Raw genomic sequence first — 18,919 nt, 5'->3', positions numbered from 1 at the left:
ATTTTACCACGGCACCAAAATAAATTTTCCTTTTTTGTTCCAGGAGGAGGCCACATCTTGCCAACATAGTGTGTCACTTGCAGCCAGTAACCGTCCACCGTGTGGACGTTATGTGACAGGCATAAATCAGAAGCATGATCACTGTATTGTCACATTGTGTCCGAGGCCCCCCGAGGGAAAGATACCATCACCTGTGAGGGAGGAGAGAAGAAGGAGGTGAGAATGTGTAACACAAAAGAGGAGGAGGACTGAGGAAGAGCGGGAAAATAAGAGGCAGATGTGAATATATTCATGGGAAATGGATTACTAGACGCAGGAGAGAAAGATAATTGTTTGGAGTATTCGTTCCAGGTCCCAGCTCAATTTCAAACCCTCCACTTAAGTGAGTGGGTATGAGTGTGTGAGTGTGTGTTACAAGTGCTTTTGGAGTGGCAGCAGTGAGGGAGTGTCATCCCCTCTACTTAGCTTTAGCACTTCTCATTCACACACACACACACAGTGGTGAGATTTTATTGTTCTTCAGCTCTCGATTGTTAAATCATACAGCAACACCTTTCTATCGAGAGAGGACTCCATTACCACTCGCCCTCGTATACACAATCATCATGTCACCCTCCTCTTCTCCTCTCTCTGGTACCTTCTCCTCATCCTCATGTTTATCCTCGCTCATCCTTTTTATCTTCTGCTCTTTTTTAACTCGATGCCTCCTTCCTCACTCACTCTTTTTCCTTCACAGTCTTCTTCTTGCTTCCTTAAACAAACCGTCAACCACCTGAAAATGACCACATCATTACAGCCATTTCCCCAAAACCACAAACTGTATGTCTATGTTCAAGTGATGAAGCCCTCTCAGCTCTGGACCTCCAGGGTCAGTCAAGCAGGTGCATGTAGGCCAAAGAGTATAGAAGCAAAGACACGAAACTACAGTGTTTTTTTGACAGCAGCCGCCATTTTGGATTGAAAATGCTTATTATATTTTTTATGTTTTTTTGTTCTACACAGGCCATTTCTGTAGAATAATAGAATAGAATAGAAATAATTTTAGTTTTAGTTTTTTACGGCACTTTTTAGGCGGACGTTTTACTGGCGTCCGGTCAAAGAACGTATATTGATAAGAAGTGAAAGTCAATAGTTCGTTCCATTGCAACATCAGCGCCCAGAAGCAAAGCTACACTTCCGCCATATTGGACTGAAAGCGACTATTGACTTTCACTTCTTATTAATATACATTCGTTGTCTCGGCAAACCTTTCTGGAAAGTTAATTTTTCATTACAAAATAAATGTATATATTGTTATTTTAGTCGTATATTTTAATTCTTCGTAATTGTAGGGAAATATAAGTTTTACTTCTACCTACTCCTTTTTGGACACTTTTACTCTTGTCTTGTTTGTTATTATTTTGTGTCCGTTTTTTTATTTTTTTTATTTTCGAAATAAAGTCGTTGTTAGCCTCTGTGTCTTCAAGACGCCGACAGTAACATTAATATTGCCGTTGCTTACCGGCGCAGTTCTCACAACTTAAACGCCAAGCATATCGTGTACACGACTTCCCATGTTGTAAACACGAGCTCACGCGTTTCATTTGAAGGCACCGTGTTTTTAACGTTGTTCTGTTGTTTGTTTTCTTGTTAATTATTTTCTTGTGTTTATTTATTCTGTTTTATTGGGACTCTCAACATAATTGAAATTGAGGACATGCCCTCAGTGATTCCTCAAGATTTAAATAAAGGTTGAATGAATGAATGAATGAATGAAAATTTGCAGCCTGAAAAAAGCCTGAAAAACAGCAGCCTGAAAAAGTGGTTTCACCATCTTTCGAGGGCAAACGCTGCTCATGTCCACTTTTCACCGTCCTGTGTTGCCGTAATGTGATATTAATGGTCACATTCTTGATTTTGAAACTGTCCAGTGAGCAGAGCCAAACCTCAAGAGAAGGCTTGCTGTCAGCGTGTATGGCCTGTGTATATAAAGGTTTTGAATCCAGCTGAAGGAGGACGGAAGAGAGGGGATTAGGGTGTGTGTGTGTGTTTGTGTGTGTGTGTGTGTGTGTGTGTGGTTCCTCCTGATGGGGTTAAGAGCACCGGGAGTGTGATGTGGTGATGGAGCGAGGATGAGAGGGATAAAAGAAGAGGAGAGAGGAGAAAAAAAATTGAGAGAGGAGTGATCCATTAGCTAATGGATGTCTTCAGTCCTGTGTCCTCAGACTTATCACACACACACACACACACACACAGACCGAGGCAACAAGCTATCGACCTGGTGTGTTTTTGTGAATGTGTGCAGGTAGCGCTCAAACAGATCGACTGCATTCTTCAACTCATCGAGTGGGGGCCATAAATAATCCCAAATTCAACTCATATCAACTCTGTAAAATGAAAACGCAGATGTGTGTTCACACTCTAAATATATGTGTGTATTAATGTGTGTGCGTGTGTGTGTGTGTGTGTGTGTGTGTGTTTGTGTGTGTGTGTGTGCCATGAGACAGAAACTAATTGGTGTCAATAAGACATCTGTGGCTCCTCTTTGATTAAGCCTGCAGGCTAGGAATAGGAGAATAACACCTCACACACACACTCCTTCTCCCTTTCCCACGAACACACACACACACACACACAAACACGCACACACGCGCAAACACACACACACACACACACACACACACACACACACAGCCTGTGGTTGTGCTGATAGCTAACTCCAGGCAGGGCCCATCTGTCTCATTACAGAAACGGGTCTCGCTAGAGAATTTGTATTGTTTATGAACACACACACACAGACACGCACACACGCAAACACACACACACAGCCACGCGGTGTGTATGGCCACATGGTTGGCAGTGCTGGTAGCCTTGCTCAACATCAGAGCTGCTGGAGACAGAAACAGCTTGATGTGACAGAAGAATGGAGAAGAAAAAGAAAGAAAGAAAGAGATTGAAATACTGAAACAGAAAGAAAACCCTCCTCTGTCTGAGTCTTACAACATGTTGTGTAACAGTTTGAGCCAGAAGGACCTCTCTGGCTGTGGGATCTTTACGGGAATGGAGCTTATAACGTTCGAACAGTGAGGAAAAAGTTCAATGTGATGAGTCACAGTTCAACTATTTTATTCACATTTTAATCTCACATTTAATTCTATAGATTTGCTTTTTTTGTGCACGATCCTCATGTCTTTTTCAGTCTTTCAGTTTGTGAGTCAGCTGTAAAGCACTTTTAAAGGGACGGTGTGTAGGATTTGGCGACATCTAGTGGTGTGGTTGCAGATTGCAACCGACTGAGTACTCCTTCGCTCACTCCTCCCTTTCCAAGACTGTGGCAAAACCGTGGTAACGCCGTTCGCCTTGCTCAGAGGCCATCCTTACCATAGTGACACTACTTTAGGAGCAACTGAAGTCAGACGGCGGCTGGCGGTACCACGGTTTTGCACTCTGCAGCTCACATTACTGCAGTTTAAAAAGTGTGTAGAGAACTACGGTGGCCTTCAGGTAACGCAAAAATGCCAAAGGCTCTCTCTAGAGCCAGTGTTTGGTTTGTCCGTTCGGAACCACTCCCTATGTAGATATGAAGGACTCATTCTAAGCTAACGAAAACACAACGATTCTTAGTTTCAGGTGATTATACACTAATGAAAACAGTCATGAATATTATTTTCCATTTCTGCAAATAGAGTCCCCGAAATGTTACACACTGTTCCTTTAAGGGCTTTAATATGTACTTTATGAAGGTGAATTTAAAAAAAATGTGTTTGTTTGAAACAATGATTAGCCTCTGACAGTTTTGTGAAACTGACACCTTTCAGGACAAACTAACATTTAAGAAGATTTGTAAATTTGACTAATCACTGGTTCAAAGTGAGGTGTCCCAGATGCTGCATCAGTAGCACGGGATAAATCTAGAAATCATCACGTCTGACTTTCCTGAGGTGAGGCAATTATTGAACTTTTGACTGCACGGAAGGTGAAGCGACGTCTGTCGAGCAACAAAGTGAAAAACCGACACCTTTTATTTCACAGAGAAGAAAGAACTTTAATTAAATATAGTGAGAGTCAAAAAGTTATTTTACACTTCAAAGTTTAAAATAAAAAAAAGAATCAACATTATCATCTTTACAGTAGTTTCCTCTGTACTCTTCCCCTCCACACTGATACTGCTGATAATGTGAATGATGACCACCACTGTGAGCCTGAACGCAGACAAGCCATGATAAATGTTATTACTGACGTTGGACAAGTGCTTCGGATCATACTTCATTTTAACCAAACCCCTCCATGTACTCCTTCCTGTACAGGTATTTATATATGAACAACCTTTAGCTTTAAAACATCACATTTTTCTTTCAGAGAAAACTGATGACACAGACACACAGTCGCAGGCACTCTCACATGTAGACACAAACAGAAAAGTGGTCTCCAGACCCATATTTGAGATAAAATAAATAGGTGGCTCATTTTGTAAGGGGGAAAGGGAGAAAAGAGGGCAAACATACAGAGTATTAAAAGCACAATAAAAACACGGTGGAGGAGGGAAATGATGGGAGGAAGGAGCAAAGAGAGGACAGAAAACCTGACTGAAGCTGGAGAAAGCCTTCATTGAGCAGCTCATCTTCAAATCCATCACATGGAAGACAAACACGGATAATCATAAAGACACATTTATGAAGTCTACACCTAGATAACACAACTAAATTATGCAAACTTTAACAATAATGATACGAACGACATTGTGACAGAATATCCTCCTGCTTCCTTGACTTATAATTGTAAGTTTGATTGAAATTAGCAGTGGACGTATGGCTTTTAATAAACAGACACTATGATACAAAACAAATAAGATGTCTTAACATTCAAATCTTTAGACACGAGAGACAAAGCGAGGAACTCGTCTTCATCAGTTTTCCAAAATTACAACTGATTTTTATCAGAAAAAAAATCTTTCCTTGATCAAACTCTTGATGACGTTTCTGATAATTCATCCCAATTTTTGATCACTGCTCTAAAGATCAACCTTCAGTCTTACTCGCTGAGGCTTACTGACTTCTGGCTCTCATTTAGTTTAAATTTAAAAATTGAAAGATGTTGTGTATTTTCTTCCCTTTTTTAATCGAGCGCTAACATCCAGGCCAGATCCCCTCAGGCAAGAGTTACAAATGAGTCCTGTTTATCAAATAAGAGGGATTTACTTTATCACAACATGATGCTAGTTCGGTTTTGTGTCCAGTTAAGAACCCAAATTCACTTTCAAATAGTTTCTATTTGTGCAACTAACCATTATTTTCATTGTAGATTAATCTGTCGATCATTTCCTCGATTTATCGATTAATTGTTTGGTCTATAAAATGGTGAAAAATGTAGATCAGTGTTTCCCAAAGCCCAAGATGAAGTCCTCAAATGTCTTGTTTTGTCAAAGATATTCAGTTTACTGTCATAGAGGAGTAAAGAAACCAGAAAATATTCACATTTAAAAAGATGGAATCAGAGAATTTTGACTTTTTTCTTTTAAAAATGACACAAACCGATGATTAATCGATCATCATTATAGTTGGCGATTAATTTAATAGTTGACAACTAATCGATCAGCTCTGTATTTGTGGCAAATATCATCAACCTGAATGATGAAGAAACAATAAAGACGTATATGTAAGCGCTACCTGCTGCTGACAGTATGGCATTCTTACACAGACAAGAAAAGACAAACAGCGTAGAGACTGTGGCATAAGACTGTTTAGGCAGTAATGTCTCAAATAAGGGCTTTGGCAAAATTAACATAATCATGAATGAATTAAGACTGTTGAAACACACACACTGCATGGCTGAGGGAGCAGTGACTTTCACTTACAAATCATCAGATACTTTTCTCGTTAGTCCCCACTGAGCATTTAAGACATGTCGCTGGCTAATTGTCCTGCGCTGCAAAAAAAGTCATTTTTTTAGACATGGAAATTCATACTTCATCTTTACCTCTAAAGAAAACAAGTCAAAAAGGGATGCAAAATTGGTGAAATGGTGTACTTTTAAATACAGTTTACAGCACTAAAAAATTAACTGTACTTAACTGAAAAAAGTGAACCTCAGTGGAAGATGTTTTCAAAGAATTTCAGAAAGTTGGATTTTTAAGCAACCTGATCTCACAAGAGTATCTGAAATGACCACGACCTTTTATTATGTAGAGGTGGAAGAAAATATCTGACCTCTGACCTCAAGATATGTGAATGAAAATGGGTTCTATGGGTACTCACGAGTCTCCTCTTTACAGACATGCCCACTTTATGATAATCACATGCAGATTTGGGGAAGTCATAGTCAAGTCAGCACACTGACACACTGACAGCTGTTGTTGCATGTTGGGCTGCAGTTTGTCATGTTATGATTTGAGCATATTTTTTATGCTAAATGCGGTACCTGTGAGGGTTTCTGGACAATATTTGTCATTGTTTTGTGTTGTTTATTGATTTCTAATAATAAATATATACAAACATTTGCATAAAGCAAACATATTTGTCCACTCCCATGTTGGTGAGAGTATTAAATACTTCTCCCTTTAAGGTACATTTTGAACAAATAAAAAATGTGCGATTAATTTGCGATTAATCGTGATTAAACATTTTAATTCTAATTTGAACACATTACGAGCAGCCACCACGTAATGCGCTGTTAAGAGGTCGTGGTCATTTCACATATTTTTGTGACATCACGTTGATTTTAAGACTCAGTTGAAGATTTAACAACATTCTTTGCAGCGCAGCATTTAAGACCATTGGATCATTTCCTCACTCACGTTGTCAATCACACCAGATAAATGTCCACGTAACAGAAAAAAAAACACAATCTGATTGGCCGGCTGATCGCAGGAAGAATAAAAAAACAACACCGCAAACCAAAAGGAAAAAAGAAAACAAGAGGATTTATGTATTAAGACAAACATTTGAGAACTCTCACAACAAAATCTAAATGGCAGCAGTCTTTAAGACATGTTAAACCGTCTTACAGAGGTTGCTGTGGCGGCGTCTGACTTTGTACCAGATCGTGTGGTATAACAGCGCCGATGGACGGACTTGGTGGCAGAGCTGTTTAGAAGCTGCTGTTGGCACCCAGCGATCACACACTCATGCACTTATTTATGGCCTTTTTACAGATAGATCGTCAAATCTGTCCTGAACCGGAACCGCTGCACGTCTAATTTCTCCCTTGGGTGGAAATACATTCAATTCTTGGTTTGTTAAATGACTGAATTTTGTTTCTCTCTGCACCTTCTGTTGACTGAACGACGGATTTTCTCCTTCTAGAAAACGTAGCAGCGGTTGCAGATGTATGTGAAGCGAGCTCAAAGCGAACATGGAGGTTTTCTTGAATGGCTAAAAATGCAGCATCAGTCGCAGGCGGGAAGCATCTCGATCCTCGGTTAAATGCGGAGGAAGACCTCGCTGTCTGTTTGCGCTGAAAGAGTGACGCTGGATTTGGCAACAAGAAGTGAAAGTGTGTGTCTGGTTTGGCTTGTCTGTGTCGGCTGGATCTGACCCTGTATGAATCCCGCAGCCTCTTCGTCATCATCATCATCACCATCATCATCATCGTCAGGCGTTCTTCACATTATATTCCTTCATTAATGACCAAACTTCATAAATAGAAAAATCCCTCATGTGAGTTAGAAGATGATTATCACACGTTAAATGTTGCACTAAAAGAAAATCACTCAAGGGAGGAAGTGGATTCTCTCCAAAATAAATACACTTCCTGTGTCCGTGGAGAGTCATAATGTAGGCGTGGCCGTTCTCCTATAAAAGCATCGAGGTGTACAAAGTCTAAACAACTTATTTCTTTGCAAACAGTCTTTGTTTGTTCTTCGTCTGTTTTTCTTCTTCAGTTGTTTTTTTTTGTGTTAGAAAGGGCCTGAGTTGGGTTTGTTCCTTCAGATCGGGACGACTGCTTCCGTCCCCGACCGGAGTCTGACTCGCACCGAAATCCTCCGCCGGGATCGGTGTGAGTGTGCTTGGTTCATCTCGCACACAGTCACACGCACGCACGCACACACACACACACACACACACACACACACACACACACACACACACACGCACACACGCACACACACACACAGTCATGCACTCACACCTTTACATGGGTGGGACGATCATTCCCGGGATTGCTGTTGGGTGGAAAAAGAAACAGAGGGAGAGAGAAGAGAAAAAAAGAAACATTTAGAACACAGCCAAATATTTTTCAGAGTCGTAAAAAAATTCCCTCGTAAATACATCAATATGTTTTCCCATCTGTGCAGCTGTGTGACTGCAGCGACATTTAAAACATCAATAGACGAATAAATCAGTAAAATCGAGCGGGGACACATCATATAAGTTGGCTCTTGGCGATGCTGCTCACACACACACACACACACACACACACACACACACACATTTTACTCTGCGCGGGAACAGTTGGCGAGTTTTACTGTATGTTTGTGTGTGTGTGTGTGTGTGTGTGTGTGTGTGCATGACAGATTGCATCATTGCGTGTGTTGTATTTAAACCCAAGGGATGGGTGTCAACATGTGAGAAGCAGAGCCCAGCCCAAAGTCACACACACACACTCACTGCACACTGGAAAGAGTATTACATAAATGGTTTTATTTACTTCATTATGAGTGAAAACTTAAAGGTGCTGTTGATAACATTGACAACATTCAGCCACTAGATTCTCCCTCCCCTGTTCCATTGCATTTACTTCACAACAAGTCGTTAGCAGGCACTTATCATTAATCTCTACCATTTATCCGTTTTCTCTGCACTAACTGACGACCCAGAGATGTTATCAATAAGAATTTTGAAGAGAAAATATTACATTTTCAGTACCAGCATGACAAAACTCTATAAGATGTATTGTTTCAGTCGAGCCTCCATTTTTTTCCCCCCTTTTTAATTTTTTGTCTCAGGTGCTCACAGGTATACTGCCAGTATAAACTGTCAAGAGAGTCGAACAGCTGTCATTGTTGATCGCTCCCTGGTACGCTGCCAGTGTGTGATCACCGAGTGTGTGTGACAGAGGAAAGTGTGTGTGTATAGCTGTAAGTGGGGAGTGTTTATTTCAGCTGTGCTTTGAGGCTGAGCTTTGAGTTCCCACACCCCCGCACATGCTCTGTCTCTACACACACACACACACACACACACACACACACACACACACACACACACACACACACACAGCTAAACAAGGCCAGCGATGTTGAGAAATAAATTCCCCGTGCCAAATGTCTTTTTTTGTCTTTGTAAATATCTAACTTCCTGTCTTTTTCCCCAGCCAATAGGAGGACAGGACAGGGAGGAGTTACTAGGCAACAGAATGGCTAGATCTGTGCTGTGGGATGAGATGTGGATGGAAAAGTTAAGAGGATGGAGAGATGGTGGTGATGATGATGAGACAAGGAAGATGGAGAGATGGAAATAAGGAAAGTATGACATGAAAGAGAAGTAGGGGTTAAAAAATCCGGAAAGTGAGTGAAAGATCATTCAGAGGTAAAAGATGTGAAACACAGCAATTATTACTTCATTGAAATTAGTCAGTTCACCAAAAGTTGCAAATGCAATTAGTCAACAGAGCTGAAGGAAGAGATAGTTGAGGGACATACTTCAGGTGAAGGCCAGGCCTTGTAGAGAGTTGCTTGTTGAGTACTTGCTAGAGTCCACAAATGTTTGATCTGGTAGAGAGAGGCAGAGAGACAGGCAGGAAAGAGAGAGAGGGACAGGGAAAGTCAAGAGAAGAGACAGGCGAGATAATGAAAAAAACTGTTAATCCAAAAGGTGATGCAGTACAAAAAGCAGACTTGGATAAAAACTCAGTTGTTAGTCAAAACAACGTATGTTTACATTAAGAAGCAAATGTGGATGTAGCATGATGCCCTGATATACAGTAGTGCTGCGTTAATGCAGCCCTGTCTCCTAAAAATGACGTTCCTTTACAACTAAACTGCATTCTCAATTACGTTTGGATGGAAACGTATTTTGTTGCGGATTACATTTGTTCTTTTACGTATCAGAAATACCGCTGTAAGTCTGTGGATGGCCGCAATGAGCGACGCGCAGAGCAGGTGACATAGTATATTGAGCGACCGTTAATAAAAATACGTCGAATATAAACGTTCTTGAATAATAACAGTTATAACAAGTGAGAAAGTCCACTACTGGGGGGCGGTAAAGGAAGTGGATGGGACCGACCTAAAAACTGTTGAACGTGTTTGATCAGAGAAAGATGTGAAACATAAGAGGGACTCTAGTGGTAGAATATCTGCTGGGGAAGTCCTCCCGCTAAGCGTCCTCTGACTGACTGGCTGTTGTCACGGTAAATTACCTTGGAGCCCGTTGCCGTTGGCGCTGTTACAGGAGGGCGGAGGGGAGGACGAGGGCCTGACCACTGGAGCGAAGGCGGACTTCTGCTTAACGGCCGCCGAAACCATGTTGGCCGGAGAGAAGGAGAAGACGCCAGAAGAGGAGGAGCAGTTGGAGGGGAGGGAGGTGGAGGAGGCCATAGTGGGACTGGATGGAACAACTGGGATGGTGGTAATCACATTTGTTAAAGAAGAGAGGAGGGGAGAGGTGGGATGAAGAAGAAAAGGGGTGGATTAAGGATGAAGGAAAGAGACAGATTATGGTTACTTCATTGAACATGATGCTCCAATTTATTGTTTTATCAAAACATTCAAAACTCTCCACATTATGTGAGACATAGTGATACATTACATGTTTTTAAGACTTTATATGAGTGTAATGTTCACGTGTCCACACACTTTTGGCCATGTAGTGTATTTTTTTATGAGAAGTGACACGTGACGGTTACACTCTTCCAAAGTCAAATCTTCATTTTCCGTCATCATCACCAGAAAAATATGAGCAAACAAACAGCATCCCTCTGAATCCCTCTTTCTCCCCTCCCTCCCCCTCTTTCACTCTTGCTTTCTGCTAAATGGAAAAGGGATGCAATCAACCAACAGAGAGAGAAAAAGAGGTGTGGCTGTCAGATGAAAGGAAGCGAGGGAAGGAGAGAGGAGATGGAATGAGGACAAAATGGAGTTGGTGATTGTTTTTGAAGACACAGAGACAGAAAGCCCTATGGGGGAATCTCCACTCGGCAGATCTGAGACTCTCACTTCCTGTCCACAGACGTGTGTGTAGGTACAGCATGTAAGATTTGCATGCATGTATGCAGTGTTGAGCACCTGTATTTAAACAGGTAGGTGTGTAACTGCTTTTTGAAGTCGCTTGGTGGCATCTAACAGGACTTCAGCACAGTTTGGTTCAAGCTCTTCCACAGTGAAGTAGCTACCAGCTTGTAAAAACATTTATTCCTCCACATGTGTCGCATGTGATTGAGTGTGTGTGTGTGTACAGTCATGTGCACTCACTAGCATAAGGCGAGTTGGCTGCGGAGCCGTTGAGGAAAGTGGGCGAGCCCCCCATGTTGGTCATGCCGGTGTTGTTAGCGTAGCCGTTCATGGTGCTGGTGACTGAAGTGTAGCTGGTCTGCTGAGGCGTGGAGCTGGGCACGTAACCGTGAGGGGAAACGCTACTGCTGCTGCGCACGAAACCTGCAGGAAGTGTGGAGGAGAGGAAGAGGAGCGTGTTGGGTGATTGGACAGTTGGTTTCGAAGCGACGTGATGAACACAGATCATTCGTGATATAAATCTAGCTGTTCTGTGCGGGTTAAGGTTGGAACTTATATTAAATATAAGTTTAGTTTGCCGAGGAAATAGGAGAAAGGATACAGATAAAACATTTCTGAGCAGTGGAAGCGTATAATGTGATACCAGAAATGTAGTCGTCGATACCAATACCAGTGAAATTCCACGATTCTCGATACCACGGTAAAAAACAAAAACAAAACATTTTAAGCTGGTGTTAGCTCTCTAATATCTACTTTATATTGCTGTGAAAACATCTCCTTCAAACAACTGTATTTATTCAAGTTTCTCACCAAAATTAAATTTCACAAGATTATACTTGAACACATCATGATAACATCATAATTTACTTTCGCCCAATACTTGTTTTTACTGAATAGAGCTTGAACGTATGCTTCCCACCGGCTGCTAACAGCTGCCATAACTAGCTATGAAACTGAATGTTGTGAACACATGGGACACAAACAAACAGCTGATTGTAACGCGAAAGTGAAACTTAACACACGGGACACAAACTTTGTTTGTTCTCCTGAATGAAAGCTTTGTGTTATTGAGCCCCATCCACCTCCCCTCCCAACCGCCCTGTGTGTGTCTTCTCGCTCTTAAAACTACGTCACCACACTCCCGGAGCACTTTTCTTGGAGCGTTTACTGTTGCCGCGGATGTGTTTACATTGTGCGTCGTTGCTATCACACACTGAGGGGCGTGAATGAGAATGAGCTGTTATAACACAAGAGGAAATTGTTATATCAGATCCTGCCAATTTGTTTGTGAATATCTCAAAATGTCTTTTTTTTATTCTGTGTTTCTGGGTCAGAAGTGGTGACAAACTCATTGCCATTAAAATTAATCTTCACTATGATGATTAAAACTTTCAAAGCCTTACCCTGATTGGCCTGAGGGGGTTCGGAGACGTTGACGGACAGCTGCCCAGTGAAGGAGTTGACCCCCATCATGCCGCTGTGGTTGGAGCCGGAGAGCTGGGTGTGTCCTCGCGGAACGCTGTAGAGAGCTTCTGCAATGTCCGCCGCACGCTTCAGGATGATCTCCTGTACAGGAAGAAAAGAATGATTACCACAAACATGACAGCTAAAATAACACGTTCATTTTCTTGTTTGCTTCCCTTGTGGATGTTTGCATGTGTGTGTGTGTGTGTTCCTTACCTGGTTATTATGGGGCAAACCATAAAGGGCTTCTACCAGGTCGGCTGCTCTCTTTAAAATAACCTCCTGAGACACAGAGAGAGAAAAAGAAGGAAGAATTTGCTTCAGTTTGTATGGAGATAACAAATGTAATGTAGCCAAAGTTATATCAAGGTTTTAGATGCATTTGAAGAGATAACACATAAAAGTTATTAAAAAAAAACATATATGTGCAATCTTTTCCCCTTCTTCCTCCCCCCAACACACCGCCACCCAACATCCATTTCACCATCTATTCACGATAAACAAATTGCACTTCACTCCTTTTAAAGGCAGATTATCTGCTGTCAAGTCAAGTGCTTTTATGCATCTTTTCTTCCTGTGTGTCTAAAGGACATCTTGAAGTGACAGGCGTTTAAAATATACCCTAAAGTAAATCTAAAGTGCTCTGTAGGCTCTTCTGCTGTGCATTGCACACACTGAATTCAGATGACAATGATCCAATGTGAGCGGTTCTGGAGTGACAGTCCTTCAAATGGCAAATACACCCATATTGATTATTATTTTTATGATCTCCAGTGTTTGTAAAGGTGAGCAACTTTGTGACAAGAAGGAGTTCTCTAATTGTTTTTTTTAATCTCCTGTTTCTAGGGCTGCATCTAACGGCTACTTTCATCGTCCATTCATCTGTTGAGTATTTTTGTTGATTAATCGATTAGTTGTTTGGTCTATAAAATGTCAGAAAATGATGAAAAATGTCGATCAGTGTTTCCCACAGCCCAAGATGACATCCTCAAATGTCTTGTTTTGTCCACGACTCAAAGATTTTCAAATTCCAGAAAATATTTACATTTAAGAAGCTGGAATCAGAGATTTTTGACTTTTTTAGGGCTGTCAAAGTTAACGTGATAATAACGCGTTAATGCAAATTCATTTTAACGCATTTTAATTATATGCAGTTTGGGGGCAAGTCATAGTCAAGTCAGCACACTGACAGCTGTTGTTGCCTGTTGGGCTGCAGTTTGCCATGTTATGATTTGAGCATATTTTTTATGCTAAATGCAGTACCTGTGAGGGTTTCTGGACAATATTTGTCATTGTATTGTGTTGTCAAATGATTTCCAATAATATATATATACATACATTTGCATAAAACAAGCATATTTGCCCACTCCCATGTTGATAAGAGTATTAAATACTTGACAAACCTCCCTTTAAGGTACATTTCGAACAGATAAAAAAGTGCAATTAATTTGCGATTAATTACGATTAACTATGGACAATCATGCGATTAATCGCGATTAAATATTTTAATCGATTGACAGCCCTACCTTTTTTTTCTTAAAAAATTACTCAAACCGATTATTATCGAAATAATTGGCGATTAATTTAATAGTTGACAACTAGTCAAATAATTGTTGCAGCTCTACTTGTTTCAATCTTACTTTTCTGCTCTCCCAGTCCATTTTCACCTTTTTCTCTCTTCTTCCCGCTTTGCCTCCTCAAAGGGAATTGTCTTTCTTTCCCACCCACCAAACCTTTCTCTACAATTCTCTCTTTTTCTCAGCTTCTTTATTGTTTCTCCTTTTCCTCACCCGCCCGCTCTCTCAGTCTCTCCCTCCTACTCTCGGCTCCCACCCGGGGTCTAAGGTGTCTTGTTTAACAGTTAATGTGTTGTCGTTTCCACAGCGTGAGGCCGCCTGGCGACAGAGAGAAAATTACTCTGTGCTTCACAGTATTAACCTGCACTGTGTGACACACACACACACACACTTATGGTTGGCTGCATGTGTGCTCTTGAGTTTGTGCCTGGTGGAACATATTGCCTCTCCATCAGCGTGTGTGTGTGTGTGTGTGAGGATATGAGAGGTCACAGAGCCAGTCAGCAGTTTTAGTGTGCCTGTCCATGGTGCTAAATTCAATCTTTTACACATTATTATGGCCAGGCTGGCTCTCTGTTAACCTCTCATTATTAGACTGGTGAGCTGAGTGGCTCACACACACACACTCACAGAAATCCGATCCTGAATGTTCGAGCGGTTCCAGTAAGACAGTGGCTGATAAACGGGAAGGAAAGATGATCCTCTGGTAACATCATCATTATCAGGTCCGCAGGCTTCTGCTACTAAATCACTCAAAGCCTCTGACTGCCGGGATCGATGCACTTTGAATACTTTTACTGTTTACGTCTTTTCATATTTAGACACACAGCTCACTCACATCGCCTAATTAATCTCTCCCAGGTTGCGTCTGTAAATAACAAAGCATTGTTCATCGGATTACCTCCTGCTCAATACAAATGAATAGCGCCTCCAGCTGCAATGTGTTGATATGAACGAGAATAAAAGTGTTGTTGTCGATCTTGTGGGCATCACTTGTGTTTTCAAAACTGATTAAAAAGTCTAAAATAATCCGGCTTTGACGTTCCGAGGCCATAAACTTTTGTCATTAGGATCGCCTGCAGCACCAACGAAAATACATCTAAATGTAGCAACACAATTAAAAGGAAATTGGAGACTAAATATATCTATCAGGTGTGCACTATGTTGTGTTTGTGTGCTTGATGTGATGATTTGCATGTCAATAGATATCTATGTGTCTAGGTTAAAACTGGGATCAGTTACCAACAGTTGGAAACTGTTGTTTCAACAGCATTTTGAGGACGATATTTCAAAGTCAATTAGGCTTGCTGCGGTACTCTGTGTTACACGTTGTAACACGATGTGTTTTGGGCACACACCGACTACAGTACTTTCCCACCCTGTCCATCCCCTCCTCTTTGTCTAGGGGTCCTTTTTGTGTCTAGACAATTTTAAGTTAAGGCCCACGATTTTCATCAGCGAATGAAGTCTGCTCAGTAAGTAAGGGGACACATTTAGTCCAATTCTGTCCATTAACTGCTTTCTGAGTTTACAGTCGATAATGATGAATTATGACAACAGAGTGACAGAAACCAACTCTGAAATGTGTCTTTTTTAATCACAGACTGCTGCCTTTTGCTTTGATTCCTGTAATTGCTGCAATAAAGTCTGATTTTAAAGCTTTAATCTAAAAGTAAAACGTTTGCCTTGATTCATGTGATTGTCCTACATTGTCTTTATCTGTTGTCAAATATTTATGGAATATGCGACTGACATGTTCCCGTCATTGTCATGTCAGTCTTTAAAAATTATTTTCAAGACGCAAGCCCTTGAGTTTATTTAACTCATCATCGAGACTTTTTTTAGTCTAATCTATTCTTGTCAGTTTCAGGTAAATATGCAGACAGACAGGTCGACTGACAGACGCACAGAGGAGACGGGGATGAGTGAAAGAAAATGCAGATCTGTTGGCAGAGAGAAAGAATAACAGGAGGTGTCGAGGTGCTTTTACTGTCTGAGTTATGACCAGCCCTAATGTGATAACCATGCATTACACGCACACACACGTTGCATGCATTAGGACCAGGAAATGCTGAGCGGACTACTGCGGGGTCAGGTGTGTGTGTGTGACGTGCGTGTGCTGGGCCAGCACAGACATGACACACACATGACTTATTCCTCCCTAATGCTGGTACATTAGCCGCTTGATCCGCTTCTAATGTCCCATTAGGGATGCCGTACATGCAGGGTCACACCTCGGACCGAGATGATGTCATACTGTACATGTGGGCTCAGAAGGATGTGGGGCACAATCGCAGTATTGACATGCGTGCACACACACACATCCTCTGGGAAACATCTACTGATATGTTGGGAGATAGTGTTGGGATGTGTGGTTTCAGATTTCATCTCCTCTCACTGGTGAACATCGACATGTGAGTTTAAGTAGATGAGCATCACCAGGATTACTCATTTTGGTGATGCCGATGACATGACCTCAGTACGATGTATGACATCATTAAAATGAGTCGCGCACAGATGTCAGCTGAGTGAGTCACCAGAGGAAGTCACCAGTCTAGCGGGCGTGACACACACTAGTCAATCGTTCAAGGCTACACTGAGAAACACACATTTCTGCACACAATGACACCATTAGGGCTGCAACTAACGATTATTTTCATTGTTGATGAATCTGTTGATTATTTTTAAGTTGTTTGGTCTATAAAATGTCAGAAAATGGTGAAAAATGTCGATGAGTGTTTCCCTAAGCCCAAGATGATGTCCTCAAATGTCTCGTTTTGTCCACAACTCAAAGATATTCAGTTTATTGTCATAGAGGAGAAAAGAAACCAGAAAATATTCATATTTAAGAAGCTGGACTCAGAGAATGTAGACTGATTTACTAATAGTAATTAATGAGAACTAATCGATTAATTGTTGAAGCTCTAAACAACATGTCAATTCTTAAATATTCCATACAGTGTAATTCGTAAGGGATAATGTACAGCTAGTCGGTCATTGTTGTGAAAGAATCCCCTTCAGGGCGATGAGACGGCATCACCCTGTCGGGGATTCTTTCACAACAATGACCGACTAGCTGTACATTATTCCGCTTATTACAAAGCTACTTACTTAAGAAATCGATATTTTGACACAAAAACGGTCCCCCGGAGTCCGACATCAGAGCTCCGCCCATAGCAACGGTCTCTTATACATAGCAACGGTCTGTTATAGAGAAATTACGGTCCGCAGAACGCCGTGATTGACCAATCAGAATCGAGTATTCAACACAACCGTGTACTTCTGAGAAATTAAAACTCAAATGCAACATGCAAATGAATGCATGTTTCCATCCACTACTGTTACTGCGAATATTAGGAGACGTTAATCCTCCCGTCAGGTGTCATTAATCAATTACAGAAGAAGAAGGGGCAATGAGATGACCTACTTTAAAGAGTACCAGTCAACGTCAAAGATCTGATATTATCGTCAAGTCACATGCTTGATTTACGCCACGATTTATTTGCTAAAAATCTTTCAAGTAACCTTGCACGGCAGCTCGATTCTCGCGATGTCAAAAAAAAAAAATACACATAAAAACAGGTGGGTGGAAACACACAAAAGCAAGCTGACATAATCTGGGCTCAGGGTGCAGGTAACATCGTCATCCAAGAGTGCAATCTGTGCAAAAACATCACCTGTTATTCATTAAGTTTTAGAAAATATTCCATAATCTGAGAGGGCAGTTATTGTCTTTCAGTGCTGTTTTCTGCTGCAGTGAGGACAAGGCTACAAGCCAAGACAGGTGATTGATTTCTTTGTGCATCCAAAGAGGCATTTCTGCTTCTCACTCTCTTAGTTACTGGCCGATCGCCCGCACAGGTGATTAGCAGCAGATCAGAGAATAAAAACTGTTTTACAGCAGATTCTGGTTCTTGATTATTAAACGTTTTTAGTTTGTTGAAGCTACTGAATATTTACATTCTGAACAAACATTTAGTACATTAACAAGAAATGCTCCAGGTCTGGGAGTGTGTAACTGGGGCATAAAACAGCTGGAGTCCCACAGAAAAGTCCCGGATTTTCCAAAACGAAAGTCTCAGACTCTACCATGTAACTTCAAAGTGTTTTAAACAGGACAATGTTCACTGTTCGTATGTGTGACACTGTGTAACTGTATGTGCACATATGGATGGATGCTGAAGAGATCATAGTGACACAAACTGGCAGCTGAACACTAGTGTGTGTGTATGTGTGTGTGTGTGTGTGTGTGTGTGTATGTGTGTGTGTGTGTGTGTGTGGCAAGCAAAATCCCCTCAATGTTCACTGAACAATTATAGAATCGGCTGTCCACTGGTAATCCTCTCATACACTCCACTGCCCCGTCTGTCTGACTGTCTGTCTGTCTGTCTGTCTGTCTGCCTGTCTGCCTTCTTTATAGTGCTCATAACAAACTCTCATAACTTCAATAAAAGGGCTGATCGATACTCGCAATGAGCAGGCAAGTGTGTGTGTGGCGCCAACCAAAACACAAGGTATATTCACCCACCCACCAACTCACACACACGCTATAACCTCCCAACCCGATATCACACCAAAGCGTGTAATAGAGCCACCGATCCAGCAGAGGACAGCGTGTCAGTGTCGCGTTTTACTTCGCCGAGGCATGAATATCACACGTGTGTATGAAGGTGCAGTACCAGCAGGGGGCAACAAAACCACTTAGTTAGGTTTAGGAAAAACATCAATATCA

At 41.4% G+C, this 18,919-nt stretch overlaps 1 protein-coding gene across 4 annotated transcripts in view; it reads right to left on the bottom strand.

The window, feature by feature from the left end:
• Positions 1-4,010: 4,010 nt before the first annotated feature.
• The window catches only part of LOC141753357 (transcription factor COE1), a 100,288-nt gene continuing 85,379 nt past the window's right edge, over positions 4,011-18,919 (bottom strand). For 2 of the 4 annotated variants that reach the window (XM_074611932.1, XM_074611936.1), the window contains 6 exons: positions 12,827-12,892; positions 12,550-12,712; positions 11,387-11,569; positions 10,336-10,533; positions 9,617-9,685; positions 4,011-8,140 (listed from right to left, as the gene is read on the bottom strand). In XM_074611932.1, coding sequence (XP_074468033.1) covers positions 9,618-9,685; positions 10,336-10,533; positions 11,387-11,569; positions 12,550-12,712; positions 12,827-12,892 — 678 coding nt within the window. In that variant the 3' untranslated portion in view covers positions 4,011-8,140; position 9,617. The remainder of the gene's footprint in view (positions 8,141-9,616; positions 9,686-10,335; positions 10,534-11,386; positions 11,570-12,549; positions 12,713-12,826; positions 12,893-18,919) is intronic. The other 2 variants (XM_074611933.1, XM_074611934.1) reach the window with 2 other exon arrangements.

The sequence above is a fragment of the Sebastes fasciatus genome, chromosome 16, assembly GCF_043250625.1.
Source record: "Sebastes fasciatus isolate fSebFas1 chromosome 16, fSebFas1.pri, whole genome shotgun sequence".
Classification (NCBI taxonomy): domain Eukaryota; kingdom Metazoa; phylum Chordata; class Actinopteri; order Perciformes; family Sebastidae; genus Sebastes; species Sebastes fasciatus.
This window is presented reverse-complemented; position numbering and strand designations above follow the sequence as displayed.